Source organism: Pseudophryne corroboree, chromosome 8 (assembly GCF_028390025.1).
Source record: "Pseudophryne corroboree isolate aPseCor3 chromosome 8, aPseCor3.hap2, whole genome shotgun sequence".
In the NCBI taxonomy this organism is placed as follows: domain Eukaryota; kingdom Metazoa; phylum Chordata; class Amphibia; order Anura; family Myobatrachidae; genus Pseudophryne; species Pseudophryne corroboree.
Window position 1 is genome coordinate 40,856,989 of NC_086451.1, and position 25,434 is coordinate 40,882,422.

The 25,434-nt window shown below is 51.2% G+C and overlaps 1 protein-coding gene across 1 annotated transcript in view; it reads right to left on the bottom strand.

Annotated features, from left to right (window-relative positions):
• Nucleotides 1-25,434, bottom strand: part of LOC134948354 (histo-blood group ABO system transferase-like) — an 82,824-nt gene that overhangs the window by 30,851 nt on the left and 26,539 nt on the right. Inside the window, exon 4 of the mRNA XM_063936282.1 lies at nt 2,603-2,638. Within this exon, the coding sequence (XP_063792352.1) occupies nt 2,603-2,638 (36 nt within the window). The remainder of the gene's footprint in view (nt 1-2,602; nt 2,639-25,434) is intronic.

Here is a 25,434-nt window from a genome sequence, read left to right on the forward strand (position 1 = left end):
CCATCTACAGTGCTGCCGCGCCGACGGAAGTTGAGCTACTATTGGGCCTCTTGCTGGTGGTGGTGGTGGTGGTTCTTAATGCCTGCTATCGTGCTGGAAGGGGGGAGGGGGAAACTGGAAGGCAAGCTGATATTGCTCACTTCACCATGTCCCAATCACACTTACATGACACCTTACAACACTCTCACCCATTCCCCATCAACCCCACAAACACTATACCATCCATCAATGCTAACCCTAAGCAGCACCCTTACAGCATCCTGCCTAATTACCCAACACCCACACCATCTTACCCACCCCAATTACACTTCACAAATACTGTATACACCACTCTACCTTCACTATACTGCACACTACACATATAAAGCCTACACCATCTCTCACATAACTCCTAAGCCCCTCCACAGAAGCCACACATCCACCACACTGTCCTACCTAGCCCCTGTCACATACACTTCAACCCATTTTGCACACACCTCAACAACAATATTTTCTGTGCACCCTTACTCCTAACCTCATTCAATACACACCACAACCAACACACACCCCCACACAGTATGTACAGCCACCACTAACAACATGTCCTCCCCAGCTACACCCCCATCCACAATGCCCTTTTGACTCCACTCCTCACCCACACCACATTCCCAAAACCCCACTCCCCTCTTACAAACAACCTAAATTACTCCCTAACCCCACAAGTACCAACCCCACACCACTCCCTGCACCCAACCTAATTTTCTGTACTAACACTAAAATTAAGTGTAATAACTACCACAGCAATCCACCCAACTACCCATCCACCACACAACCCCCACAAACCACAAATACATACATCTACCTAACTAAACACATACCTACTACCCACCTTCCACCACCAAACACCCCTACACACATAACTACCCTTCGCCACAACCATCACCATCCAACTACCACTACAAATCCCCCATACCCTTCACCATCCACCCACACACCCCATGTGGAACTCCACCACCTATGGCAGCCTCGGACATAACCTCCCCAATCCCCCTGCCGCACACACCCACAACTCCAACAAGCCCAACACCTCCTGCCCCCTCCACCATCCCTCAGCCGACAGGGGCGTAGCCCCTTACGACGGTGTGAAGAGCGCCCGTAGGGCGCGATGAATCACCTAGTACTGTATATTGTGCCTAATTCAGTAAGGATTGCAAATTCTGCTAAGTAGCAGACTTTGCAATCCTTGTGATCGCATGCTGGCATCCGCCCATCGCAGGGCAAAGCCGCCCAGCATGCTAAACCCCCCATCCTTGACCAAGCAGAAATTGCGATCCCACAACAATTTCTGCTTGATTGGTAAAATTTAGGAAGCTTCCTGCCGGTGCAGCCTGATTGCGCCCGCAGGGGGTCCGCCGTCATCTTTTTGATTGCGGAGGCTGCGTGTGACGTCACGCAGTCTCCCCGATCACGCCCCGCGTTCACGCTTTCCACCCCTGCCCCGTGAAATGTCTCTACCTGATTGGCAGGCGGAGGCGTTCGCATTTTATGAGGGCGCCCGCAGAAAATGCGGGTGCATGCACAGGACGGGCCCTGTACATGCGCCCGCATCCTTTTCGGAATTTTTTCCAGTTGGATCGTGTATTGGGCCCATTATCCTAAACAACAAATAGAAATTTGGGTGCAATCACGTTATCAATAAATACAATATGATATAGAAATAGCCTCCATTAAAATGATAATACTGCTCTTACTAGAATATATTCTAAATATTCAATAATCCAATTGATTTGTGACAAATTATGTAGCCGTGCAGTAATAAAGGAGCAGCTGCCCAGCTAATGAGGTGGAGAGAGGGGTGAAGGCAAGCTTTCCTTCCAGCTACTGTACCTCACTGCTCTTTAAAGTGGGAGAGAATGGACAGTGAAGACTGTTAGCTCTATGGGGGTCATTCCGCGATGATCATAGCTGTGCTATCCACACTGACATGCGGGGGGACGCCCAGCACAGGGCTATCCCGCCCCGCGTGTCAGTGCCGGCCCCGCCACCCCGCAGAAGTGCAAGGGCATCGCACAGCGGCGATGCCTCTGCACTTCAAGAGTAGCTCCCGACCAGCGCAGCTTTAGCGTGCTGGCCGGGAGCTACTCATCGCTCCCCGGCACGCAGCGGCTGCATGTGATGTCATGTAGCCGCTGCGGCCCGCCCCCTGTTAGGTCCAACCATGCCTGCGTTGGCTGGACCGCGCTCACCAAACGGCGGCCAAGCGCCGCCGTCCCGCCCAGCGACCACCTCTGCCTGTCAATCAGCTAGAGGCGGAAGTAGCAGTCCGCCAGTGCACTGCGGCGCATGCGCAGTTCTGACCCAATCGCACCGCTGCGATAAACTGCAGCGTGCGATCGGATCAGAATGACCCCCTATACCCACAAGTTATCACACATCTAATGAACCAAAAGAGGGTCAGAATGAGTGTAGAGACATTAGGATTTATTAGTGGGGTTCTCTCGATGACCGGCACTATCAGGGGACTAGGACATTCAGAGGGAGATTTTAGGAAAGGGCAACATACAGTATATATTGTATATTGATTGCTTTAAAAAGGATACATGTACTAAATTAAAACACTCACGGGGGTCTCATGGTATCCGGCTTCACATACAGCATTCTGTAAGAAAATGAGAAAATATAAATTATAATGTTATCAATTTGGGATGTATAAATCTTTGAAGGCAAAATTTGTAAATAACATTTGCAGTTTATAAAACTGGAACAGTTTTCATGTTGCCATGGATCTGCAGAACAAACCCTTGTTGGAAGGGTATGCGGTCAGCAAACCGATGGACAGGATCCCGGATGTCACTATACAGACGTCAGAATCCCGCCAGGGGCACCATACCGCCGCCGGAATACCGACGAGGTAGGTGATTCCCCCTCTGTGGGTGTCCACGACATCCATAGAGGGAGAATAGAACCTGTGGCCAGCAAAGCCACCGAGCCAGCAGCGTGGCAAGCGCAGCGAGCACGCAAGGGGCTTTGTTGCGCTCACCCCCCCTCCCTGCCGGCATTCTAATGACCGGGATCCCAACGGCGGTATAATGACTGCCGTAATCCCGGTCGTCTGGATCACATACTGATCCCGTTTGGAAGACCTAAATCTCAAAATCTAGATACACTAAGAGAATTTTCTATGTTTGGTTTTGTTTTCATACCCCTAAAATGATGTCAGATTCCCTCCAGTCCACTAGTCTCTTTGAGAAAGCACCTAAGGGTGTGAAACGCGTTAGTCAGAACAGCACCCACTCATTCTGGAAAAGGACATTGCTGCTTGGGAGATAATACCGATAGATCCAGTACATGATTATTTACTGTGAGCCACGGACGATTCTAGTGCGCAGACACCAGCGATACTCACCTGAAAGTGCCCACAGTGTCTCAGTAACTAGAGACGGGATACACCAGCGTGGCGGGTGACATAATCCAGTCCCTGTGCACAGCTTGCTCACTAGCGGTCACGGCTCCGGCATCACTAACTGGTGGCCGGGAAAACGGAGGACAGGTGAGACGCAAAGATCTCTCATAGCACGGCCAGCACTTGTGCCGGGGGTCATTGTACATTGGATCGGTAAGCTCTCTGTTTCCAAAATACCGTTCACACTGTGGGGGTCATTCCGACCTGTCGCACGCTAGGTTTTTTCGCTGTGGTGCGATCAGGTCAAAACTCGACAAAACTGCGCATGCCTATGCACTGCAATGCACAGGCGCGTTGTATGGGTACAAAGTGGATTGTTGCTGAGTGAAGGATTTAACAAAGAATCCATTCGCACAGCCGATCGCAAGGAGATTGACAGGAAGAAGGCGTTTGTGGGTGTCAACTGATCGTTTTCTGGGAGTGTTTGGAAAAACACAGGCGTGTCCAAGCGTTTGCAGGGCGGGTGTCTGACGTCAATTCCGGGACCAGACAGGCTGAAGTAAGTTCTGGGCAACTCAGAAACTGCACAAAAAGTTTTTGCAGAGCTCGGCTGCACAGGCGATCGCACACTTGCAAAGCGAAAATACACTCCCCTGTGGGCGGCGACTATGCGTTTGCACGGCTGCTAAAAACAGCTAGCGAGCGATCAACTCGGAATGACCCCCTGTGTCCACGACACACAGAGGGTGGACAGTTTTGATTTTGTCTTTTATATAAATTTTTTGCTTTTTTTTATTTTTCTATGTCACGTGACAAATGTTTTATTATAACATTGGATGCCATGTGAGATGAAAACAATATATGCATATATATATATATATATATATATATATATTAGAGATGAGCGGGTTCGGTTCCTCGGAATCCGAACCCGCCCGAACTTCAGCTTTTTTTACACGGATCCGAGCGACTCGGATCTTCCCGCCTTGCTCGGTTAACCCGAGCGCGCCCGAACGTCATCATGACGCTGTCGGATTCTCGCGAGGCTCGGATTCTATCGCGAGACTCGGATTCTATATAAGGAGCCGCGCGTCGCCGCCATTTTCACACGTGCATTGAGATTGATAGGGAGAGGACGTGGCTGGCGTCCTCTCCATTTAGATTAGAAGAGAGAGAGTGAGATTGAGACAGAGACACTTGATTTACTGGAGCTTAGGAGTACTAGAGAGTGCAGAGTTTACTAGTGACTGACCACTGACCAGTGACCACCAGTGCAGTTTTATTTAATATAATCCGTTCTCTGCCTGAAAAAAACGACACACAGTGACTCAGTCACATACCATATCTGTGCTCAGCCCAGTGTGCTGCATCATCTATGTATAATATCTGACTGTGCTCACACAGCTAATTGTGGGGGAGACTGGGGAGCAGTTATAGGTTATAGCAGGAGCCAGGAGTACATATTATTAAAATTAAACAGTGCACACTTTTGCTGCAGGAGTGCCACTGCCAGTGTGACTGACCAGTGACCTGACCACACTGACCACCAGTATAGTATACTATATTGTGATTGCCTGAAAAAGTTAAACACTCGTCGTGTGACTTGTGTGGTGTTTTTTTATTCTATAAAAAACTCATTCTGCTGACAGACAGTGTCCAGCAGGTCCGTCATTATATAATATATACCTGTCCGGCTGCAGTAGTGATATATATATATTTCTCTATCGTCCTAGTGGATGCTGGGGTTCCTGAAAGGACCATGGGGAATAGCGGCTCCGCAGGAGACAGGGCACAAAAAGTAAAGCTTTAGGATCAGGTGGTGTGCACTGGCTCCTCCCCCTATGACCCTCCTCCAAGCCTCAGTTAGGTTTTTGTGCCCGGCCGAGAAGGGTGCAATCTAGGTGGCTCTCCTAAAGAGCTGCTTAGAAAAGTTTAGCTTAGGTTTTTTATTTTACAGTGAGTCCTGCTGGCAACAGGATCACTGCATCGAGGGACTTAGGGGAGAAGAAGTGAACTCACCTGCGTGCAGGATGGATTGGCTTCTTTGGCTACTGGACATTAGCTCCAGAGGGATGATCACAGGTACAGCCTGGATGGTCACCGGAGCCTCGCCGCCGGCCCCCTTGCAGATGCTGAAAAGAGAAGAAGGTCCAGAATCGGCGGCAGAAGACTCCTCAGTCTTCTTAAGGTAGCGCACAGCACTGCAGCTGTGCGCCATTGCTCTCAGCACACTTCACACGGCAGTCACTGAGGGTGCAGGGCGCTGGGGGGGGGGCGCCCTGGGAAGCAATGTAAACCTATTTTTTGGCATAAAATACCTCACATATAGCCTCCGGGGGCTATATGGAGATATTTAACCCCTGCCAGAATCCGTTAAAGAGCGGGAGACGAGCCCGCCGAAAAAGGGGCGGGGCCTATCTCCTCAGCACACAGCGCCATTTCCTCACACAGTTCCGCTGGTCAGGAAGGCTCCCAGGCTCTCCCCTGCACTGCACTACAGAAACAGGGTTAAATCAAGAGAGGGGGGGCAAAATTTGGCGAAATTGTGATTTTATAAAAGCAGCTATAAGGGAGCACTTATTATAAGGCTATCCCTGTAAAATATAGCGCTTTGGTGTGTGCTGGCAAACTCTCCCTCTGTCTCCCCAAGGGGCTATTGGGGTCCTGTCCTCTATCAGAGCATTCCCTGTGTGTGTGTGCTATATGTCGGTACGTGTGTGTCGACATGTATGAGGACGATGTTGGTGAGGAGGCGGAGCAAATTGCCTGTAATGGTGATGTCACTCTCTAGGGAGTCGACACCGGAATGGATGGCTTATTTATGGAATTACGTGATAACGTCAACACGCTGCAAGGTCGGTTGGCGACATGAGACGGCTGGCAAACAAATTAGTACCTGTCCAGGCGTCTCAAACACCGTCAGGGGCGTTAAAACGTCCTTTTACCTCAGTCGGTCGACAGACACAGACACGGACACTGATTTCAGTGTCGACGGTGAAGAAACAAACGTATTTCCCTTTAGGGCCACACGTTACATGTTAAGGGCAATGAAGGAGGTGTTACATATTTCTGATACTACAAGTACCACAAAAGAGGGTATTATGTGGGATGTGAAAAAACTACCTGTAGTTTTTCCTGAATCAGATAAATTAAAGGAAGTGTGTGATGATGCGTGGGTTCCCCCCGATAGAAAATTATTGGCGGTATACCCTTTCCCGCCAGAAGTTAGGGCGCGTTGGGAAACACCCCTTAGGGTGGATAAGGCGCTCACACGCTTATCAAAACAAGTGGCGGTACCGTCTATAGATAGGGCCGTCCTCAAGGAGCCAGCTGACAGGAGGCTGGAAAATATCATAAAAAGTATATACACACATACTGGTGTTATACTGCGACCAGCGATCGCCTCAGCCTGGATGTGCAGAGCTGGGGTGGCTTGGTCGGATTCCCTGACTAAAAATATTGATACCCTTGACAGGGACAGTATTTTATTGACTATAGAGCATTTAAAGGATGCATTTCTATATATACGAGATGCACAGAGGGATATTTGCACTCTGGCATCAAGAGTAAGTGCGATGTCCATATCTGCCACAAGATGTTTATGGACACGACAGTGGTCAGGTGATGCAGATTCCAAACGGCACAAAGGTGTATTGCCGTATAAAGGAAGAGGAGTTATTTGGGGTCGGTCCATCGGACCTGGTGGCCACGGCAACTGCTGGAAAATCCACCGTTTTTACCCTAAGTCACATCTCTACAGAAAAAGACACCGTCTTTTCAGCCTCAGTCCTTTCGTCCCTATAAGAGTCATATCTGCCCAGGGATAGAGGAAAGGGAAGAAGACTGCAGCAGGCAGCCCATTCCCAGGAACAGAAGCCTTCCACCGCTTCTGCCAAGCTCTCAGCATGACGCTGGGACCGTACAGGACCCCTGGATCCTACAAGTAGTATCCCAGGGGTACAGATTGGAATGTCGAGACGTTTCCCCCTCGCAGGCTCCTGAAGTCTGCTTTACCAAGGTCTCCCTCCGACAAGGAGGCAGTATGGGAAACAATTCACAAGCTGTATTCCCAGCAGGTGATAATCAAATTACCCCTCCTACAACAAGGAAAGGGGTATTATTCCACACTATATTGTGGTACTGAAGCCAGAAGGCTAGGTGAGACCTATTCTAAATCTAAAAAAATTTGAACACTTACAAAGGTTCAAATCAAGATGGAGTCACTCAGAGCAGTGATAACGAACCAGGAAGAAGGGGACTATATAGTGTCCCGGGACATCAGGGATGCTTACCTCCATGTCCCAAATTTGCCCTTCTCACTAAGGGTACTTCAGGTTCGTGGTACAGAACTGTCACTATCAGTTTCAGACGCTGCCGTTTGGATTGTCCACGGCACCCCGGGTCTTAACCAAGGTAATGGCCGAAATGATGATTCTTCTTCAAAGAAAAGGTGTCTTAATTATCCCTTACTTGGACGATCTCCTGATAAGGGCAAAGTCCAGGGAACAGTTGGAGGTCGGAGTAGCACTATCTCGGATACTGCTACAACAGCACGGGTGGATTCTAAATATTCCAAAATCGCAGCTGTTCCCGACGACACGTCTGCTGGGCCTAGGGATGATTCTGGACACAGTCCAGAAAAAGGTGTTTCTCCCGGAAGAGAAAGCCAGGGAGTTATCCGAGCTAGTCAGGAACCTCCTAAAACCAGGAAAAGAGGCTTCCTACGAAGCAATTCCATTCGGCAGATTTCACGCAAGAACTTTTCAGTGGGATCTGCTGGACAAATGGTCCGGATCGCATCTTCAGATGCATCAGCGGATAACCCTATATCCAAGGACAAGGGTGTCTCTCCTGTGGTGGTTACAGAGTGCTCATCTTCTAGAGGGCCGCAGATTCGGCATTCAGGATTGGATGCTGGTGACCACGGAGGCCAGCCCGAGAGGCTGGGGAGCAGTCACACAAGGAAAAAATTTCCAGGGAGTGTGATCAAGTCTGGAGATTTTTCTCCACATAAATATACTGGAGCTAAGGGTAATTTTATAATGCTCTAAGCTTAGCAAGACCTCTGCTTCAAGGTCAGCCGGTATTGATCCAGTGGGAAAAACATCACGGCAGTCGCCCACGTAAACAGACAGGGCGGCACAAGAAGCAGGAGGGCAATGGCAAAAACTGCAAGGACTTTTCGCTGGGCGGAAAATCATGTGATAGCACGGTCAGCAGTGTTTCATTCCGGGAATGGAAACTGGGAAGCAGACTTCCTCAGCAGGCACGACCTCCACCCGGGAGAGTGGAAACTTCATCGGGAAGTTTTCCACATGATTGTGAACCGTTGGGAAATACCAAAGGTGGACATGATGGCGTCCCGTCTGAACAAAAAACGGGACAGGTATTGCGCCAGGTCAAGAGACCCTCAGGCAATAGCTGTGGACGTTCTGGTAACACCGTGGGTGTACCAGTCGGTGTATGTGTTCCCTCCTCTGCTTCTCATACCTAAGGTACTGAGAATTATAAGACGTAGAGGAGTAAGAACTATACTCATGGCTCCGGATTGGCCAAGAAGGACTTGGTACCCGGAACTTCAAGAGATGCTCACAGAGGACTTATGGCCTCTGCCGCTAAGAAGGGACTTGCTTCAGCAAGTACCATGTCTGTTCCAAGATTTACCGCAGCTGCGTTTGACGGCATGGCGGTGGAACGCCGGATCCTAAGGGAAAAAGGCATTCCGGAAGAGGTCATTCCTACCCTGGTCAAAGCCAGGAAGGAGGTGACCGCACAACATTATCACCACATGGGGCGAAAATATGTTGCGTGGTGTGAGGCCAGGAAGGCCCCACGAAGAAATTTCAACTCGGTCGATTCCTGCATTTCCTGCAAACAGGAGTGTCTATGGGCCTCAAATTGGGGTCCATTAAGGTTCAAATTTCGGCCCTGTCGATTTTCTTCCAGAAAGAATTGGCTTCAGTTCCTGAAGTCCAGAAGTTTGTCAAGGGAGTATTGCATATACAACCCCCTTTTTGTGCCTCCAGTGGCACTGTGGGATCTCAACGTAGTTCTGGGATTCCTCAAATCACATTGGTTTAAAACCAGTCAAATCTGTGGATTTGAAGCATCTCACATGAAAAGTGACCATGCTCTTGGCCCTGGCCTGGGCCAGGCGAGTGTCAAATTGGTGGTTTTTTTCTCAAAAAAGCCCATATCTGTTTGTCCATTCGGACAGGGCAGAGCTGCGGACTCGTCCCCAGTTCTCTCCCTAAGGTGGTGTCAGTGTTTCACCTGAACCAGCTTATTGTGGTGCCTTGCGCCTACTAAGGACTTGGAGGACTCCAAGTTGCTAGATGTTGTCAGGGCCCTGAAAATATAGGTTCCAGGACGGCTGGAGTCAGGAAAACTGACTTGCTGTTATCCTGTATGCACCCAACAAACTGGGTGCTCTTGCTTCTAAGCAGACTATTGCTAGTTGGATGTGTAATACAATTCAGCTTGCACATTCTGTGGCAGGCCTGCCACAGCCAAAATATGTAAATGCCCATTCCACAAGGAAGGTGGGCTCATCTTGGGCGGCTGCCCGAGGGGTCTCGGCTTTACAACTTTGCCGAGCGGCTACTTAGTCAGGGGCAAACACGTTTGTAAAATCCTACAAATTTGATACCCTGGCTAAGGAGGACCTGGAGTTCTCTCATTCGGTGCTGCAGAGTCATCCGCACTCTCCCGCCCGTTTGGGAGCTTTGGTATAATCCCCATGGTCCTTTCAGGAACCCCAGCATCCACTAGGACGATAGAGAAAATAAGAATTTACTTACCGATAATTCTATTTCTCGGAGTCCGTAGTGGATGCTGGGCGCCCATCCCAAGTGCGGATTATCTGCAATACTTGTACATAGTTACAAAAATCGGGTTATTATTGTTGTGAGCCATCTTTTCAGAGGCTCCGCTGTTATCATACTGTTAACTGGGTTCAGATCACATGTTGTACAGTGTGATTGGTGTGGCTGGTATGAGTCTTACCCGGGATTCAAAATCCTTCCTTATTGTGTACGCTCGTCCGGGCACAGTATCCTAACTGAGGCTTGGAGGAGGGTCATAGGGGGAGGAGCCAGTGCACACCACCTGATCCTAAAGCTTTACTTTTTGTGCCCTGTCTCCTGCGGAGCCGCTATTCCCCATGGTCCTTTCAGGAACCCCAGCATCCACTACGGACTCCGAGAAATAGAATTATCGGTAAGTAAATTCTTATTTTTTTATATCATTATTTATCATCCAGTCGCAGCAGACACAGTACGGTAGTTCACGGCTGTAGCTACCTCTGTGTCGGCACTCGGCAGTCCATCCATAATTGTATACCACCTACCCGTGGTTTTTTTTTTCTTTCTTCTTTATACATACTACATCTCATTATCATCCAGTCTATATTAGCAGCAGACACAGTACAGTACGGTAGTCCACGGCTGTAGCTACCTCTGTGTCGGCACTCGGCAGTCCATCCATAATTGTATACCACCTACCCGTGTTTTTTTTTCCTTCTTTATACATACTACATCTCATTATCATCCAGTCTATATTAGCAGCAGACACAGTACTGTACGGTAGTCCACGGCTGTAGCTACCTCTGTGTCGGCACTCGGCAGTCCATCCATAATTGTATACCACCTACCCGTGGTTTTTTTTTCTTTCTTCTTTATACATACTACATCTCATTATCATCCAGTCTATATTAGCAGCAGACACAGTACAGTACGGTAGTCCACGGCTGTAGCTACCTCTGTGTCGGCACTCGGCAGTCCATCCATAATTGTATACCACCTACCCGTGGTTTTTTTTTCTTTCTTCTTTATACATACTACATCTCATTATCATCCAGTCTATATTAGCAGCAGACACAGTACAGTACGGTAGTCCACGGCTGTAGCTACCTCTGTGTCGGCACTTGGCAGTCCATCCATAATTGTATACCACCTACCCGTGGTTTTTTTTTCTTTCTTCTTTATACATACTACATCTCATTATCATCCAGTCTATATTAGCATCAGACACAGTACAGTACGGTAGTCCACGGCTGTAGCTACCTCTGTGTCGGCACTCGGCAGTCCATCCATAATTGTATACCACCTACCCGTGGTTTTTTTTTTCTTCTTTATACATACTACATCTCATTATCATCCAGTCTATATTAGCAGCAGACACAGCACAGTACGGTAGTCCACGGCTGTAGCTACCTCTGTGTCGGCACTCGGCAGTCCATCCATAATTGTATACCACCTACCCGTGGTTTTTTTTTCTTTCTTCTTTATACATACTACATCTCATTATCATCCAGTCTATATTAGCAGCAGACACAGTACAGTACGGTAGTCCACGGCTGTAGCTACCTCTGTGTCGGCACTCGGCAGTCCGTCCATAATTGTATACCACCTACCCGTGGTTTTTTTTTCTTTCTTCTTTATACATACATACTACATCTCATTATCAACCAGTCTATATTAGCAGCAGACACAGTACAGTACGGTAGTCCATGGCTGTAGCTACCTCTGTGTCGGCACTCCATCCATAATTGTATACCACCTACCCGTGGTTTTTTTCTTCTTTCTTCTTTATACATACATACTACATCTCATTATCAACCAGTCTATATTAGCAGCAGACACAGTACAGTACGGTAGTCCACGGCTGTAGCTACCTCTGTGTCGCCACTTGGCAGTCCATCCATAATTGTATACCACCTACCCGTGGTTTTTTTTTCTTTCTTCTTTATACATACTACATCTCATTATCATCCAGTCTATATTAGCAGCAGACACAGTACAGTACGGTAGTCCACGGCTGTAGCTACCTCTGTGTCGGCACTCGGCAGTCCGTCCATAATTGTATACCACCTACCCGTGGTTTTTTTTTCTTTCTTCTTTATACATACATACTACATCTCATTATCAACCAGTCTTTATTAGCAGCAGACACAGTACAGTACGGTAGTCCACGGCTGTAGCTACCTCTGTGTCGGCACTCGGCAGTCCGTCCATAATTGTATACCACCTACCCGTGGTTTTTTTTTCTTTCTTCTTTATACATACATACTACATCTCTTTATCAACCAGTCTATATTAGCAGCAGACACAGTACGGTAGTCCACGGCTGTAGCTACCTCTGTGTCGGCACTCGGCAGTCCATCCATAATTGTATACCACCTACCCGTGGTTTTTTTTTCTTTCTTCTTTATACATACATACTACATCTCTTTATCAACCAGTCTATATTAGCAGCAGACACAGTACAGTACGGTAGTCCACGGCTGTAGCTACCTCTGTGTCGGCACTCGGCAGTCCATCCATAATTGTATATTAGTATCCATCCATCTCCATTGTTTACCTGAGGTGCCTTTTAGTTGTGCCTATTAAAATATGGAGAACAAAAATGTTGAGGTTCCAAAATTAGGGAAAGATCAAGATCCACTTCCACCTCGTGCTGAAGCTGCTGCCACTAGTCATGGCCGAGACGATGAAATGCCAGCAACGTCGTCTGCCAAGGCCGATGCCCAATGTCATAGTACAGAGCATGTCAAATCCAAAACACCAAATATCAGTAAAAAAAGGACTCCAAAACCTAAAATAAAATTGTCGGAGGAGAAGCGTAAACTTGCCAATATGCCATTTACCACACGGAGTGGCAAGGAACGGCTGAGGCCCTGGCCTATGTTCATGGCTAGTGGTTCAGCTTCACATGAGGATGGAAGCACTCAGCCTCTCGCTAGAAAAATGAAAAGACTCAAACTGGAAAAAGCACAGCAAAGAACTGTGCGTTCTTCGAAATCCCAAATCCACAAGGAGAGTCCAATTGTGTCGGTTGCGATGCCTGACCTTCCCAACACTGGACGTGAAGAGCATGCGCCTTCCACCATTTGCACGCCCCCTGCAAGTGCTGGAAGGAGCACCCGCAGTCCAGTTCCTGATAGTCAGATTGAAGATGTCAGTGTTGAAGTACACCAGGATGAGGAGGATATGGGTGTTGCTGGCGCTGGGGAGGAAATTGACCAGGGGGATTCTGATGGTGAGGTGGTTTGTTTAAGTCAGGCACCCGGGGAGACACCTGTTGTCCGTGGGAGGAATATGGCCGTTGACATGCCTGGTGAAAATACCAAAAAAATCAGCTCTTCGGTGTGGAAGTATTTCACCAGAAATGCGGACAACATTTGTCAAGCCGTGTGTTCCCTTTGTCAAGCTGTAATAAGTAGGGGTAAGGACGTTAACCACCTCGGAACATCCTCCCTTATACGTCACCTGCAGCGCATTCATAATAAGTCAGTGACAAATTCAAAAACTTTGGCCGACAGCGGAAGCAGTCCACTGACCAGTAAATCCCTTCCTCTTGTAACCAAGCTCACGCAAACCACCCCACCAACTCCCTCAGTGTCAATTTCCTCCTTCCCCAGGAATGCCAATAGTCCTGCAGGCCATGTCACTGGCAATTCTGATGATTCCTCTCCTGCCTGGGATTCCTCCGATGCATCCTTGCGTGTAACGCCTACTGCTGCTGGCGCTGCTGTTGTTGCTGCTGGGAGTCGATGGTCATCCCAGAGGGGAAGTCGTAAGACCACTTTTACTACTTCCACCAAGCAATTGACTGTCCAAAAGTCCTTTGCGAGGAAGATGAAATATCACAGCAGTCATCCTACTGCAAAGCGGATAACTGAGGCCTTGGCATCCTGGGTGGTGAGAAACGTGGTTCCGGTATCCATCATTACTGCAGAGCCAACTAGAGACTTGTTGGAGGTACTGTGTCCCCGGTACCAAATACCATCTAGGTTCCATTTCTCTAGGCAGGCGATACCGAAAATGTACACAGACCTCAGAAAAAGAGTCACCAGTGTCCTAAAAAATGCAGCTGTACCCAATGTCCACTTAACCACGGACATGTGGACAAGTGGAGCAGGGCAGGGTCAGGACTATATGACTGTGACAGCCCACTGGGTAGATGTATGGACTCCCGCCGCAAGAACAGCAGCGGCGGCACCAGTAGCAGCATCTCGCAAACGCCAACTCTTTCCTAGGCAGGCTACGCTTTGTATCACCGCTTTCCAGAATACGCACACAGCTGAAAACCTCTTACGGCAACTGAGGAAGATCATCGCAGAATGGCTTACCCCAATTGGACTCTCCTGTGGATTTGTGGCATCGGACAACGCCAGCAATATTGTGTGTGCATTAAATATGGGCAAATTCCAGCACGTCCCATGTTTTGCACATACCTTGAATTTGGTGGTGCAGAATTTTTAAAAAAACGACAGGGGCGTGCAAGAGATGCTGTCGGTGGCCAGAAGAATTGCGGGACACTTTCGGCGTACAGGCACCACGTACAGAAGACTGGAGCACCACCAAAAACGCCTGAACCTGCCCTGCCATCATCTGAAGCAAGAAGTGGTAACGAGGTGGAATTCAACCCTCTATATGCTTCAGAGGTTGGAGGAGCAGCAAAAGGCCATTCAAGCCTATACAATTGAGCACGATATAGGAGGTGGAATGCACCTGTCTCAAGCGCAGTGGAGAATGATTTCAACGTTGTGCAAGGTTCTGATGCCCTTTGAACTTGCCACACGTGAAGTCAGTACAGACACTGCCAGCCTGAGTCAGGTCATTCCCCTCATCAGGCTTTTGCAGAAGAAGCTGGAGACATTGAAGGAGGAGCTAACACGGAGCGATTCCGCTAGGCATGTGGGACTTGTGGATGGAGCCCTTAATTCGCTTAACAAGGATTCACGGGTGGTCAATCTGTTGAAATCAGAGCACTACATTTTGGCCACCGTGCTCGATCCTAGATTTAAAGCCTACCTTGGATCTCTCTTTCCGGCAGACACAAGTCTGCTGGGGTTGAAAGACCTGCTGGTGAGAAAATTGTCAAGTCAAGCGGAACGCGACCTGTCAACATCTCCTCCTTCACATTCTCCCGCAACTGGGGGTGCGAGGAAAAGGCTCAGAATTCCGAGCCCACCCGCTGGCGGTGATGCAGGGCAGTCTGGAGCGACTGCTGATGCTGACATCTGGTCCGGACTGAAGGACCTGACAACGATTACGGACATGTCGTCTACTGTCACTGCATATGATTCTCTCAACATTGAAAGAATGGTGGAGGATTATATGAGTGACCGCATCCAAGTAGGCACGTCACACAGTCCGTACTTATACTGGCAGGAAAAAGAGGCAATTTGGAGGCCCTTGCACAAACTGGCTTTATTCTACCTAAGTTGCCCTCCCACAAGTGTGTACTCCGAAAGAGTGTTTAGTGCCGCCGCTCACCTTGTCAGCAATCGGCGTACGAGGTTACATCCAGAAAATGTGGAGAAGATGATGTTCATTAAAATGAATTATAATCAATTCCTCCGCGGAGACATTGACCAGCAGCAATTGCCTCCACAAAGTACACAGGGAGCTGAGATGGTGGATTCCAGTGGGGACGAATTGATAATCTGTGAGGAGGGGGATGTACACGGTGATATATCGGAGGATGATGATGAGGTGGACATCTTGCCTCTGTAGAGCCAGTTTGTGCAAGGAGAGATTAATTGCTTCTTTTTTGGGGGGGGTCCAAACCAACCCGTCATATCAGTCACAGTCGTGTGGCAGACCCTGTCACTGAAATGATGGGTTGGTTAAAGTGTGCATGTCCTGTTTTGTTTATACAACATAAGGGTGGGTGGGAGGGCCCAAGGACAATTCCATCTTGCACCTCTTTTTTCTTTTATTTTTCTTTGCGTCATGTGCTGTTTGGGGAGGGTTTTTTGGAAGGGCCATCCTGCGTGACACTGCAGTGCCACTCCTAGATGGGCCCGGTGTTTGTGTCGGCCACTAGGGTCGCTTATCTTACTCACACAGTCAGCTACCTCATTGCGCCTCTTTTTTTCTTTGCGTCATGTGCTGTTTGGGGAGGGTTTTTTGGAAGGGACATCCTGCGTGACACTGCAGTGCCACTCCTAGATGGGCCCGGTGTTTGTGTCGGCCACTAGGGTCGCTTATCTTACTCACACAGTCAGCTACCTCATTGCGCCTCTTTTTTTCTTTGCGTCATGTGCTGTTTGGGGAGGGTTTTTTGGAAGGGACATCCTGCGTGACACTGCAGTGCCACTCCTAGATGGGCTCGGTGTTTGTGTCGGCCACTAGGGTCGCTTATCTTACTCACACAGCGACCTCGGTGCAAATTTTAGGACTAAAAATAATATTGTGAGGTGTGAGGTATTCAGAATAGACTGAAAATGAGTGGAAATTATGGTTTTTGAGGTTAATAATACTTTGGGATCAAAATGACCCCCAAATTCTATGATTTAAGCTGTTTTTTAGGGTTTTTTGAAAAAAACACCCGAATCCAAAACACACCCGAATCCGACAAAAAAAATTCGGTGAGGTTTTGCCAAAACGCGGTCGAACCCAAAACACGGCCGCGGAACCGAACCCAAAACCAAAACACAAAACCCGAAAAATTTCCGGCGCTCATCTCTAATATATATATATATTTTTATATGAGATTAATGATCTATAGTAGGGTGTTTTTTACATGCAGAGTATTCAACATATTATATTCTGATAAGTATATAAAATAATTAACATAAAAATTCACAAGTGTATTCTGTCTATGAACACACCTGGCAATTGAGACATGGGGGATCATTCCGAGTTGATCATAAATGTGCTAATTTTAGCACAGCTACGATCAGATACTCAGACATGCGGGCAGACGCCCAGCACAGAGCTAGTCCGCCCCGCATATCAGTCAGGCCTCCCCTGTACAAATACAAAAGCATTGCACAGCGGCGATGCTCTTATATTTGTGGAGTAACTCCCGGCCAGCGCAGCTCCTGCAGGGAGTTGATCATCGCTGCCACTGGCTGCAGCGGCTGCGTGAGACGTCACGCAGCCCCTCCGCGGCCCGCCCCCCCCCCCAACGGTCCGGCCAAGCCTGCGCTGGCCGGACTGCGCCCCCTAAACTGCGGCTTAACGCCGCCGTCCAGCCCCCTCCCGCCCTGCGACCGCCTCTGCCTGTCAATCAGGCAGAGGCAATCGCTACTGAACGACGGCCTTCGCACTGCGGCGCATGCGCAATTCTGACCCGAACGCTGCGCTGCGATAAACTGCAGCGAGCGATCCAGTCGGAATGACCCCCATATAGCGCAAAAAGTCATGTTTTTTTATATTGGCTGTCCATATCCCGACAGCAGCATCCTGCCCACCAGAATGCCGGAAGGGGGTGAACGCTATGAGTCCCATTGCGGGCTCACTGCGCTTGCCTCATTGCGGGCACGGTGACTCTCTGTGCTAGCCACAGGATCTATTCCCAGTCTGTGGGTGACATGGACACCCACCCACAAGTGGGAATAGCCCTGGCGTGCCGGGATTCTGGCTGGCAGCATTGTCGCACATTGGGATTTCAGCGTCGTATCCTGAATGCCGGGATCCTGACCACCGGCAAATTGACGGCATCCCTTTAAAGCATGTGCCCAATCACATTAATTGTCCATGCAATCTGTCCTATGCAAAAGAAGAAGAAGAAAAACAGACTTTGTAAACTAGCCTGCCCCATTGCGGGCTCACTGCGCTTGCCTCATTGCGGGCACGGTGACTCTCTGTGCTAGCCACAGGATCTATTCCCAGTCTGTGGGTGACATGGACACCCACCCACAAGTGGGAATAGCCCTGGCGTGCCGGGATTCTGGCTGGCAGCATTGTCGCACATTGGGATTTCAGCGTCGTATCCTGAATGCCGGGATCCTGACCACCGGCAAATTGACGGCATCCCTTTAAAGCATGTGCCCAATCACATTAATTGTCCATGCAATCTGTCCTATGCAAAAGAAGAAGAAGAAAAACAGACTTTGTAAACTAGCCTGCTATAGTGAACTGAGGCGATATTATAGGGATGACTATCGATGGCTAACAACCATCGATGATCTGCCACTAATGATCAATTGTTTCACCATCAATGCCAGAGATCTGATGAAGTGAAGTTGCATTTTTCATAGTGCACCAAATGGTGCGATTTGAGCAGTGACATATCTATAATGGGTGCAGTGTGTGCAGTGCACACGGGACCCACACCGCACACACTGCACCCATTTCTTCTATATAATTACCTCTCTGGTGTCCAGGTGTGGGTCCCCTCCTCTCCCGAGTTCCGTAGCCGGCAGCAGCCATGTTAGCGCTCTGTCTGAACACTAGAGACTCCGGCACAGTGCCAGAGTCTACAGCGCATGCGCAGATCTCTGAAAAAATGGCTGCCGCGCCATTTTTTCGGAGTTGCGCATGTGCTGTAGACTCTGGCACTGTGCCGGAGTCTCTAGTGTTCAGACAGAATGCTAACATGGCTGCTGCCGGCTACGGGACGGGAGAGGAGGGGACCCACACCCGGAGGCTGCACACAGGTCCCCTGCTCTCTAGATATGCCCCTGGATTTGAGGGTAGGTGTATGTGGACATGTCTGTAGTTCATTATATCAAGGTGAATGTTGTAGTCCACTCAGAGACATTACTGGGTCTGGTGACACCTGGTGTGCATGTCCAAAAGGGGTGTGGCCTCACGGGAAATCCCGACTGCATCACTTCGGGAGGCATGCCCAGTATCCCCGGAGATACTGGGCTTGCCCCAGAGACAGTCTGCCTGCACTGTCAGCTCCTGCTCTATGACATGACTGTTGCAGGAGAATGTCCCACTGCAGCACCTGGCTCCTGTCACGGTGAAGGATCTGGCATTTTGGTTTCATCTCTTCCAAGGGGGACACCTGGGTGCAGCCCGCACCCCCATAGTGACGCCACTGAGTTTGTTCAAGGCTCAAAAGGAGGAGGTCTGGACTTTGAAAGAGCAAACACACCAAAATCTCAGGCAAAGCCATGGCTGTTCCAATATTTAAATAAAAAAAAAAAATAAATAAAAAAAAAATATATATATATATATATATATATATACATACTAGGTGCTTCATCGCGCCCTACGGGCGCTCTTCACACCGTCGAAAGGGGCTACGCCCCCTTAACCCCTGCACGCCTTGGTGCGGTTCAATATTTGTATGAGTATTACCTGCATTCCTAGGTTTGTTAGTGGTTAAATATTGCACGACGAAAGTGCTTCCAATGGTGAAGGAGGTGCAGCCCCTTGCGACGGCGTGAACAGTGCCTGCAGAGCACGATGTACAGAATGTAGCGGGTGCGGGGGGGACCGCGGATGAGGCAGGGAGTATGTAGATGCTGCGAGTGGAGGGGGAGGTGGATGCAGGTGTGGGGGGAGGGGGTGCGGGACCTATACCTGTGTGATGTTATGTGTAACAATATATAGGACAGGGATAAGGATGTATGTGATATAGTCATACCCGCATGAAGAGGTATATGGTGTTATTAGACACAGAGGGGAGTGGTGGTGCAATGAGGAACAGAGGCAGCTGTGTCCTGTCTCTACACCATACCATCCTTCAGGTGTAGCAACACGGACATGTTGCGCACGCAAGTTCTCCACGCGGCCGCAGGTGCGCCAGTCCCCTCTGCATGCGCTATGTGCGCGCCCCCCTCAGGTGCAGTAGGAGGAGGGGGCGATGGCTGGAGCTGGTACCAGGGCCAATGGGCATGGACAGCGCGGTCATGTGCTCGGTGCTGGGCTTGCACCCTGCACTTGCTGTGTGAGGGATAGGGAGGAGGCGGCAGAGCGGGGCACCGCAGGGGGTTATGGCTCCTGTACTCCTGGTGAGGGTTTGTCAGGGAGGTATCAAGGAGCCAGTGGTATGGACTGTGTATGGGATACAGGGGGGTAGGGAGGGGATACAGAGACGCAGAGCGGTAGGGAGGGGATACAGAGACACAGGGCGGTAGGGAGGGGATACAGAGATGCAGAGCGGTAGGGAGGGGATACAGAGACGCAGGGCGGTAGGGAGGGGATACAGAGACGCAGAGCGGTAGGGAGGGGATACAGAGACACAGGGCAGTAGGGAGGGGATACAGAGACGCAGGGCGTTAGGGAGGGGATACGGAGACGCAGGGCGGTAGGGAGGGGATACAGAGACGCAGAGCGGTAGGGAGGGGATACAGAGACACAGGGCGGTAGGGAGGGCACACAGAGACGCAGGGCGGTAGGTAGGGGATAGAGAGACGCAGGGCGGTAGGGAGGGGAAACAGACGCGGGGCGGTAGGGAGGGGATACAGAAACGCAGGGCAGTAGTAAGGGGAAACAGGGACGCAGGCCGGTAGGGAGGGGATAGAGAGACGCAGGGCGGCAGGGAGGGGATAGAGAGACGCAGGGCGGCAGGGAGGGGATAGAGAGACGCAGGGCGGTAGGGAGGGGATAGAGAGACGCAGGGCGGTAGGGAGGGGATAGAGAGACGCGGGGCGGTAGGGAGGGGATAGAAAGACGCGGGGCGGTAGGGAGGGGATAGAGACGCGGGGCGGTAGGGAGGGGATAGAGACGCAGGGCGGTAGGGAGGGGATAGAGAGACGCGGGCGGTAGGGAGGGGATAGAGAGATGCGGGGCGGTAGGGAGGGGATAGAGAGACGCAGGGCGGTAGGGAGGGGATACAGAGAGGCGGGCGGCTGGGAGGGGATAGAGAGACGCGGGGCGGTAGGGAGGGGATAGAGAGACGCGGGGCGGTAGGGAGGGGATAGAGAGATGCAGGGCGGTAAGGAGGGGATACAGAGATGCAGGGTGTTAGGGAGGGGATACAGAGACGCGGGGCAGCAGGTAGATACAGAGAGGCGGGGCGGCTGGGAGGGGATAGAGAGATGCGGGGCGGTAGGGAGGGGATAGAGAGATGCGGGGCGGCTGGGAGGGGATAGAGAGACGCAGGGCGGTAGGGAGGGGATAGAAAGACGCGGGGCGGTAGGGAGGGGATAGAAAGACGCGGGTGGTAGGGAGGGGATAGAGAGACGCGGGGCGGTAGGGAGGGGATAGAGAGACGCGGGGCGGTAGGGCGGGGATAGAGAGACGCGGGGCGGTAGGGAGGGGATAGAGAGATGCGGGGCGGTAGGGAGGGGATAGAGACGCAGGGCGGTAGGGAGGGGATAGAGAGATGCGGGGCGGTAGGGAGGGGATAGAGAGATGCGGGGCGGTAGGGAGGGGATAGAGAGATGCGGGGCGGTAGGGAGGGGATAGAGAGGTGCGGTAGGGAGGGGATAGAGAGACGCAGGGCGGTAGGGAGGGGATAGAGACGCAGGGCGGTAGGGAGGGGATAGAGAGACGCGGGGCGGTAGGGAGGGGATAGAGAGATGCGGGGCGGTAGGGAGGGGATAGAGAGATGCGGGGCGGTAGGGAGGGGATAGAGAGACGCGGGGCGGTAGGGAGGGGATATAGAGACGCGGGGTGGTAGGGAGGGGATAGAGAGACGCGGGGCGGTAGGGAGGGGATAGAGAGACGCGGGGCGGTAGGGAGGGGATATAGAGACGCGGGTCGGCAGGGAGGGTCCCCAGTGAGGAAGCTGATGAAGAGAGGGGGAAAGTAGTGGAGGGGGAGGGCACCAGAAGAGGAGACTTGTGTAAAGTGGCGCCCACACATAGAATCAGTGGGTAGGATGGCCGGAGGGACTCACCGTTGAGGCTGTGGGCGGCTGCTGCAGGCTGGTAAACAGTAGTGTCCAGAGGCGTCACCGGGTGTCGGAGCGCAGTCTGTTCTATTACACACATCTCTCCCCCCCCCCGCGGCCGAAAAGGGGGTGTGACCTGCTGTGAAAGGGGCGTGGCCTCGCAGGTATGTTCTCTCTCGCCCCGGGGGTGTTTCCAGCTAGCCTGTAGTGCTGGCAGCTCCCGGAGACTGGAGTGTGTGTGGCGGCTCTTCTCTGTGACAGGAGCCGGGTGCTGCAGAAGATGACGTCACTGCAGCACTCGCCTCCTGTCACAGCAGGAGAGCGGACAGCTGGATGTGTGCGGAGGAGGCGGCGGGTCTGTGTACGCGGGGCAGGGAGGGCTATGAAAGCCTTCTCCTGCGCCACCCGTCCCTCCTAATGTGTATGCCGGGGGCGGCATCAGCCGTTGTTGTTGGCCCGGCGCCGCGGCCGGGGAGTCAGAGCTGCTGATGGGTGGGGGGAGGGGAGAGAGAGAGATGGACAGGTAGCAGGAGCAGAGACTTTCTGACTCCGCCCACCGCTGTGACTCACCCAGCGTTACGGCCAGGCACAGAGTCACAGATGTAGCCAAATATATAGGAGATATATATATATATAAAGTATATATATAGCAATATGCTTTTGAGATAAACTTTGGGGAGATATGAGTATTGAGTACGGAATGTACGCAAACATTGGTAAGTGTACATATATACATTGTTGTTTTTTGTGCTCTTGTGTATTTATATGTAGTTTTGTTTATTTAATGTGCTGTATATGATGCTTCTGGCATGGACCCATCTCAGAGACGGGCGCCGGGGGATTATTACCGCCGCACTTCTCATATGGGTATTTCCGCATTGGTGGCACGCAGGGTGCGCTCCATGGGTCCGGACTTCCAGTCCTGTGACGCACGGGCGTGCGTTCCACGGACACGGACTTCCAGCCATGTGACGCACGGGCGTGCGTTCCACCAGCGGAGGATTCCGGGGAACAGTGTGGCGGGTCTGATTCTCCTGGGGCGGCCTCAGAGATTACAGGTGTTGCAGGTAAGCATCATTAGGTGAGCTTAAATTGAGCTCACAAGAGAGGCAATTTCTGCACTTCATACAGGCACTTTTGCATAAGGCACCTTGGCACTTTAACTGGCTGTTCCCCTGAAGATGGATTAGTACCGAAACGTCTGTCTGGGAGGTCACCTGTGTCTACCGTGCGTTTTCACGATGAGTATTTGCTGAGCCTTGCATTTGCATTTGCATTTGCATATGGAGTAAAAAAGTTATTTGGAAATTTTGCAGTGCGCTGGTTCTATCTGTACTGTTGACTGTGATGTTGCAGGATGGATGTGAGATTCTACATTAATGTTTATTGACCGGACACCTGCAATTCATCTGAGCGTGTCAGTGCGGCTTCCCGGATTTAATCTCTGTGATTACTATCCCCCTGTCACCGTGCAGTGGAAGGGGTGGGGGGTTAGGTGCTGGCTGTGCCTTATCATCCACTATCCTCCTGTCACCCTCACCATGTCACCCACTATCCCCCTGTCACCCACTATCCACCTGTCACCCTCACCATGTCACCCACTATCTCCTGTCACTCTCACCATGTCACCCACTATCCCCCTGTCACCCTCTCTATGTCACCCACAATCCCCCTGTCACCGTGCAGTGGGGGGGGGGGGGGGGGGGGGGGGTTAGGTGCTGGCTGTGCCTTATCATCCACTATCCTCCTGTCACCCTCACCATATCACCCACTATCCCCCTGTCACACTCTCACCATGTCACCCACTATCCCCCTGTCACCCTCACCATGTCACCCACTATCTCCTGTCACCCTCACCATGTCACCCACTATCCCCCTGTCACACTCACCATGTCACCCACTATCCCCCTGTCACCCTCACCATGTCACCCACTATCTCCTGTCACTCTCATTATGTCACCCACTGTGACCCTCACCATGTCACCCACTATCCCCCTGTCACACTCACCATGTCAACCACTATCCCCCTGTCACCCTCACCATGTCACCCACTATCTCCTGTCACTCTCACCATGTCACCCACTGTCACACTCACCATGTCACCCACTATCCCCCTGTCACCCTCACCATGTCACCCACTATCTCCTGTCACCCTCACCATGTCACCCACTATCTCCTGTCACCCTCACCATGTCACCCACTATCCCCCTGTCACACTCACCATGTCACCCACTATCCCCCTGTCACCCTCACCATGTCACCCACTATCTCCTGTCACTCTCACCATGTCACCCACTGTCACTCTCACCATGTCACCCACTATCCCCCTGTCATCCTCACCATGTCACCCACAATCCCCCTGTCACCCTCACCATATCACCCACTATCCCCCCGTCACCCTCACCATGTCACCCACTATCCCCCTGTCACTCTCACCATGTCACCCACTATCTCCTGTCACTCTCACCATGTCACCCACATTCCCCCTGTCACCGTGCAGTGGGGGGGGGGGGGGGGGGGGGGGGTGGTTGGGGGGGGTTTAGGTGCTGGTTGTGCCTTATCATCCACTATCCTCCTGTCACCCTCACCATGTCACCCACTATCCCCTGTCACCCTCACCATGTCACCCACTATCCCCCTGTCACACTCACCATGTCACCCACTATCCCCCTGTCACCCTCACCATGTCACCCACTATCCCCTGTCACCCTCACCATGTCACCCACTATCCCCCTGTCACCCTCACCATGTCACCCACTATCCCCCTGTCACACTCACCATGTCACCCACTATCCCCCTGTCACCCTCACCATGTCACCCACTATCTCCTGTCACTCTCACCATGTCACCCACTGTCACACTCACCATGTCACCCACTATCCCCCTGTCACCCTCACCATGTCACCCACTATCTCCTGTCACCCTCACCATGTCACCCACTATCCCCCTGTCACACTCACCATGTCACCCACTATCCCCCTGTCACCCTCACCATGTCACCCACTATCTCCTGTCACTCTCACCATGTCACCCACTGTCACTCTCACCATGTCACCCACTATCCCCCTGCCATCCTCACCATGTCACCCACAATCCCCCTGTCACCCTCACCATATCACCCACTATCCCCTGTCACCCTCACCATGTCACCCACTATCCCCCTGTCACACTCACCATGTCACCCACTATCCCCCTGTCACCCTCACCATGTCACCCACTATCCCCTGTCACCCTCACCATGTCACCCACTATCCCCCTGTCACCCTCACCATGTCACCCACTATCTCCTGTCACTCTCACCATGTCACCCACTATCCCCCTGTCACCCTCACCATGTCACCCACAATCCCCCTGTCACCGTGCAGTGGGAGGGGAAGGGAGGGGGGGGGGGGGTTAGGTGCTGGCTGTGCCTTATCATCCACTATCCCCCTGTCACACTCACCATGTCACCCACTATCCCCCTGTCATCCTCACCATGTCACCCACAATCCCCCTGTCACCCTCACCATATCACCCACTATCCC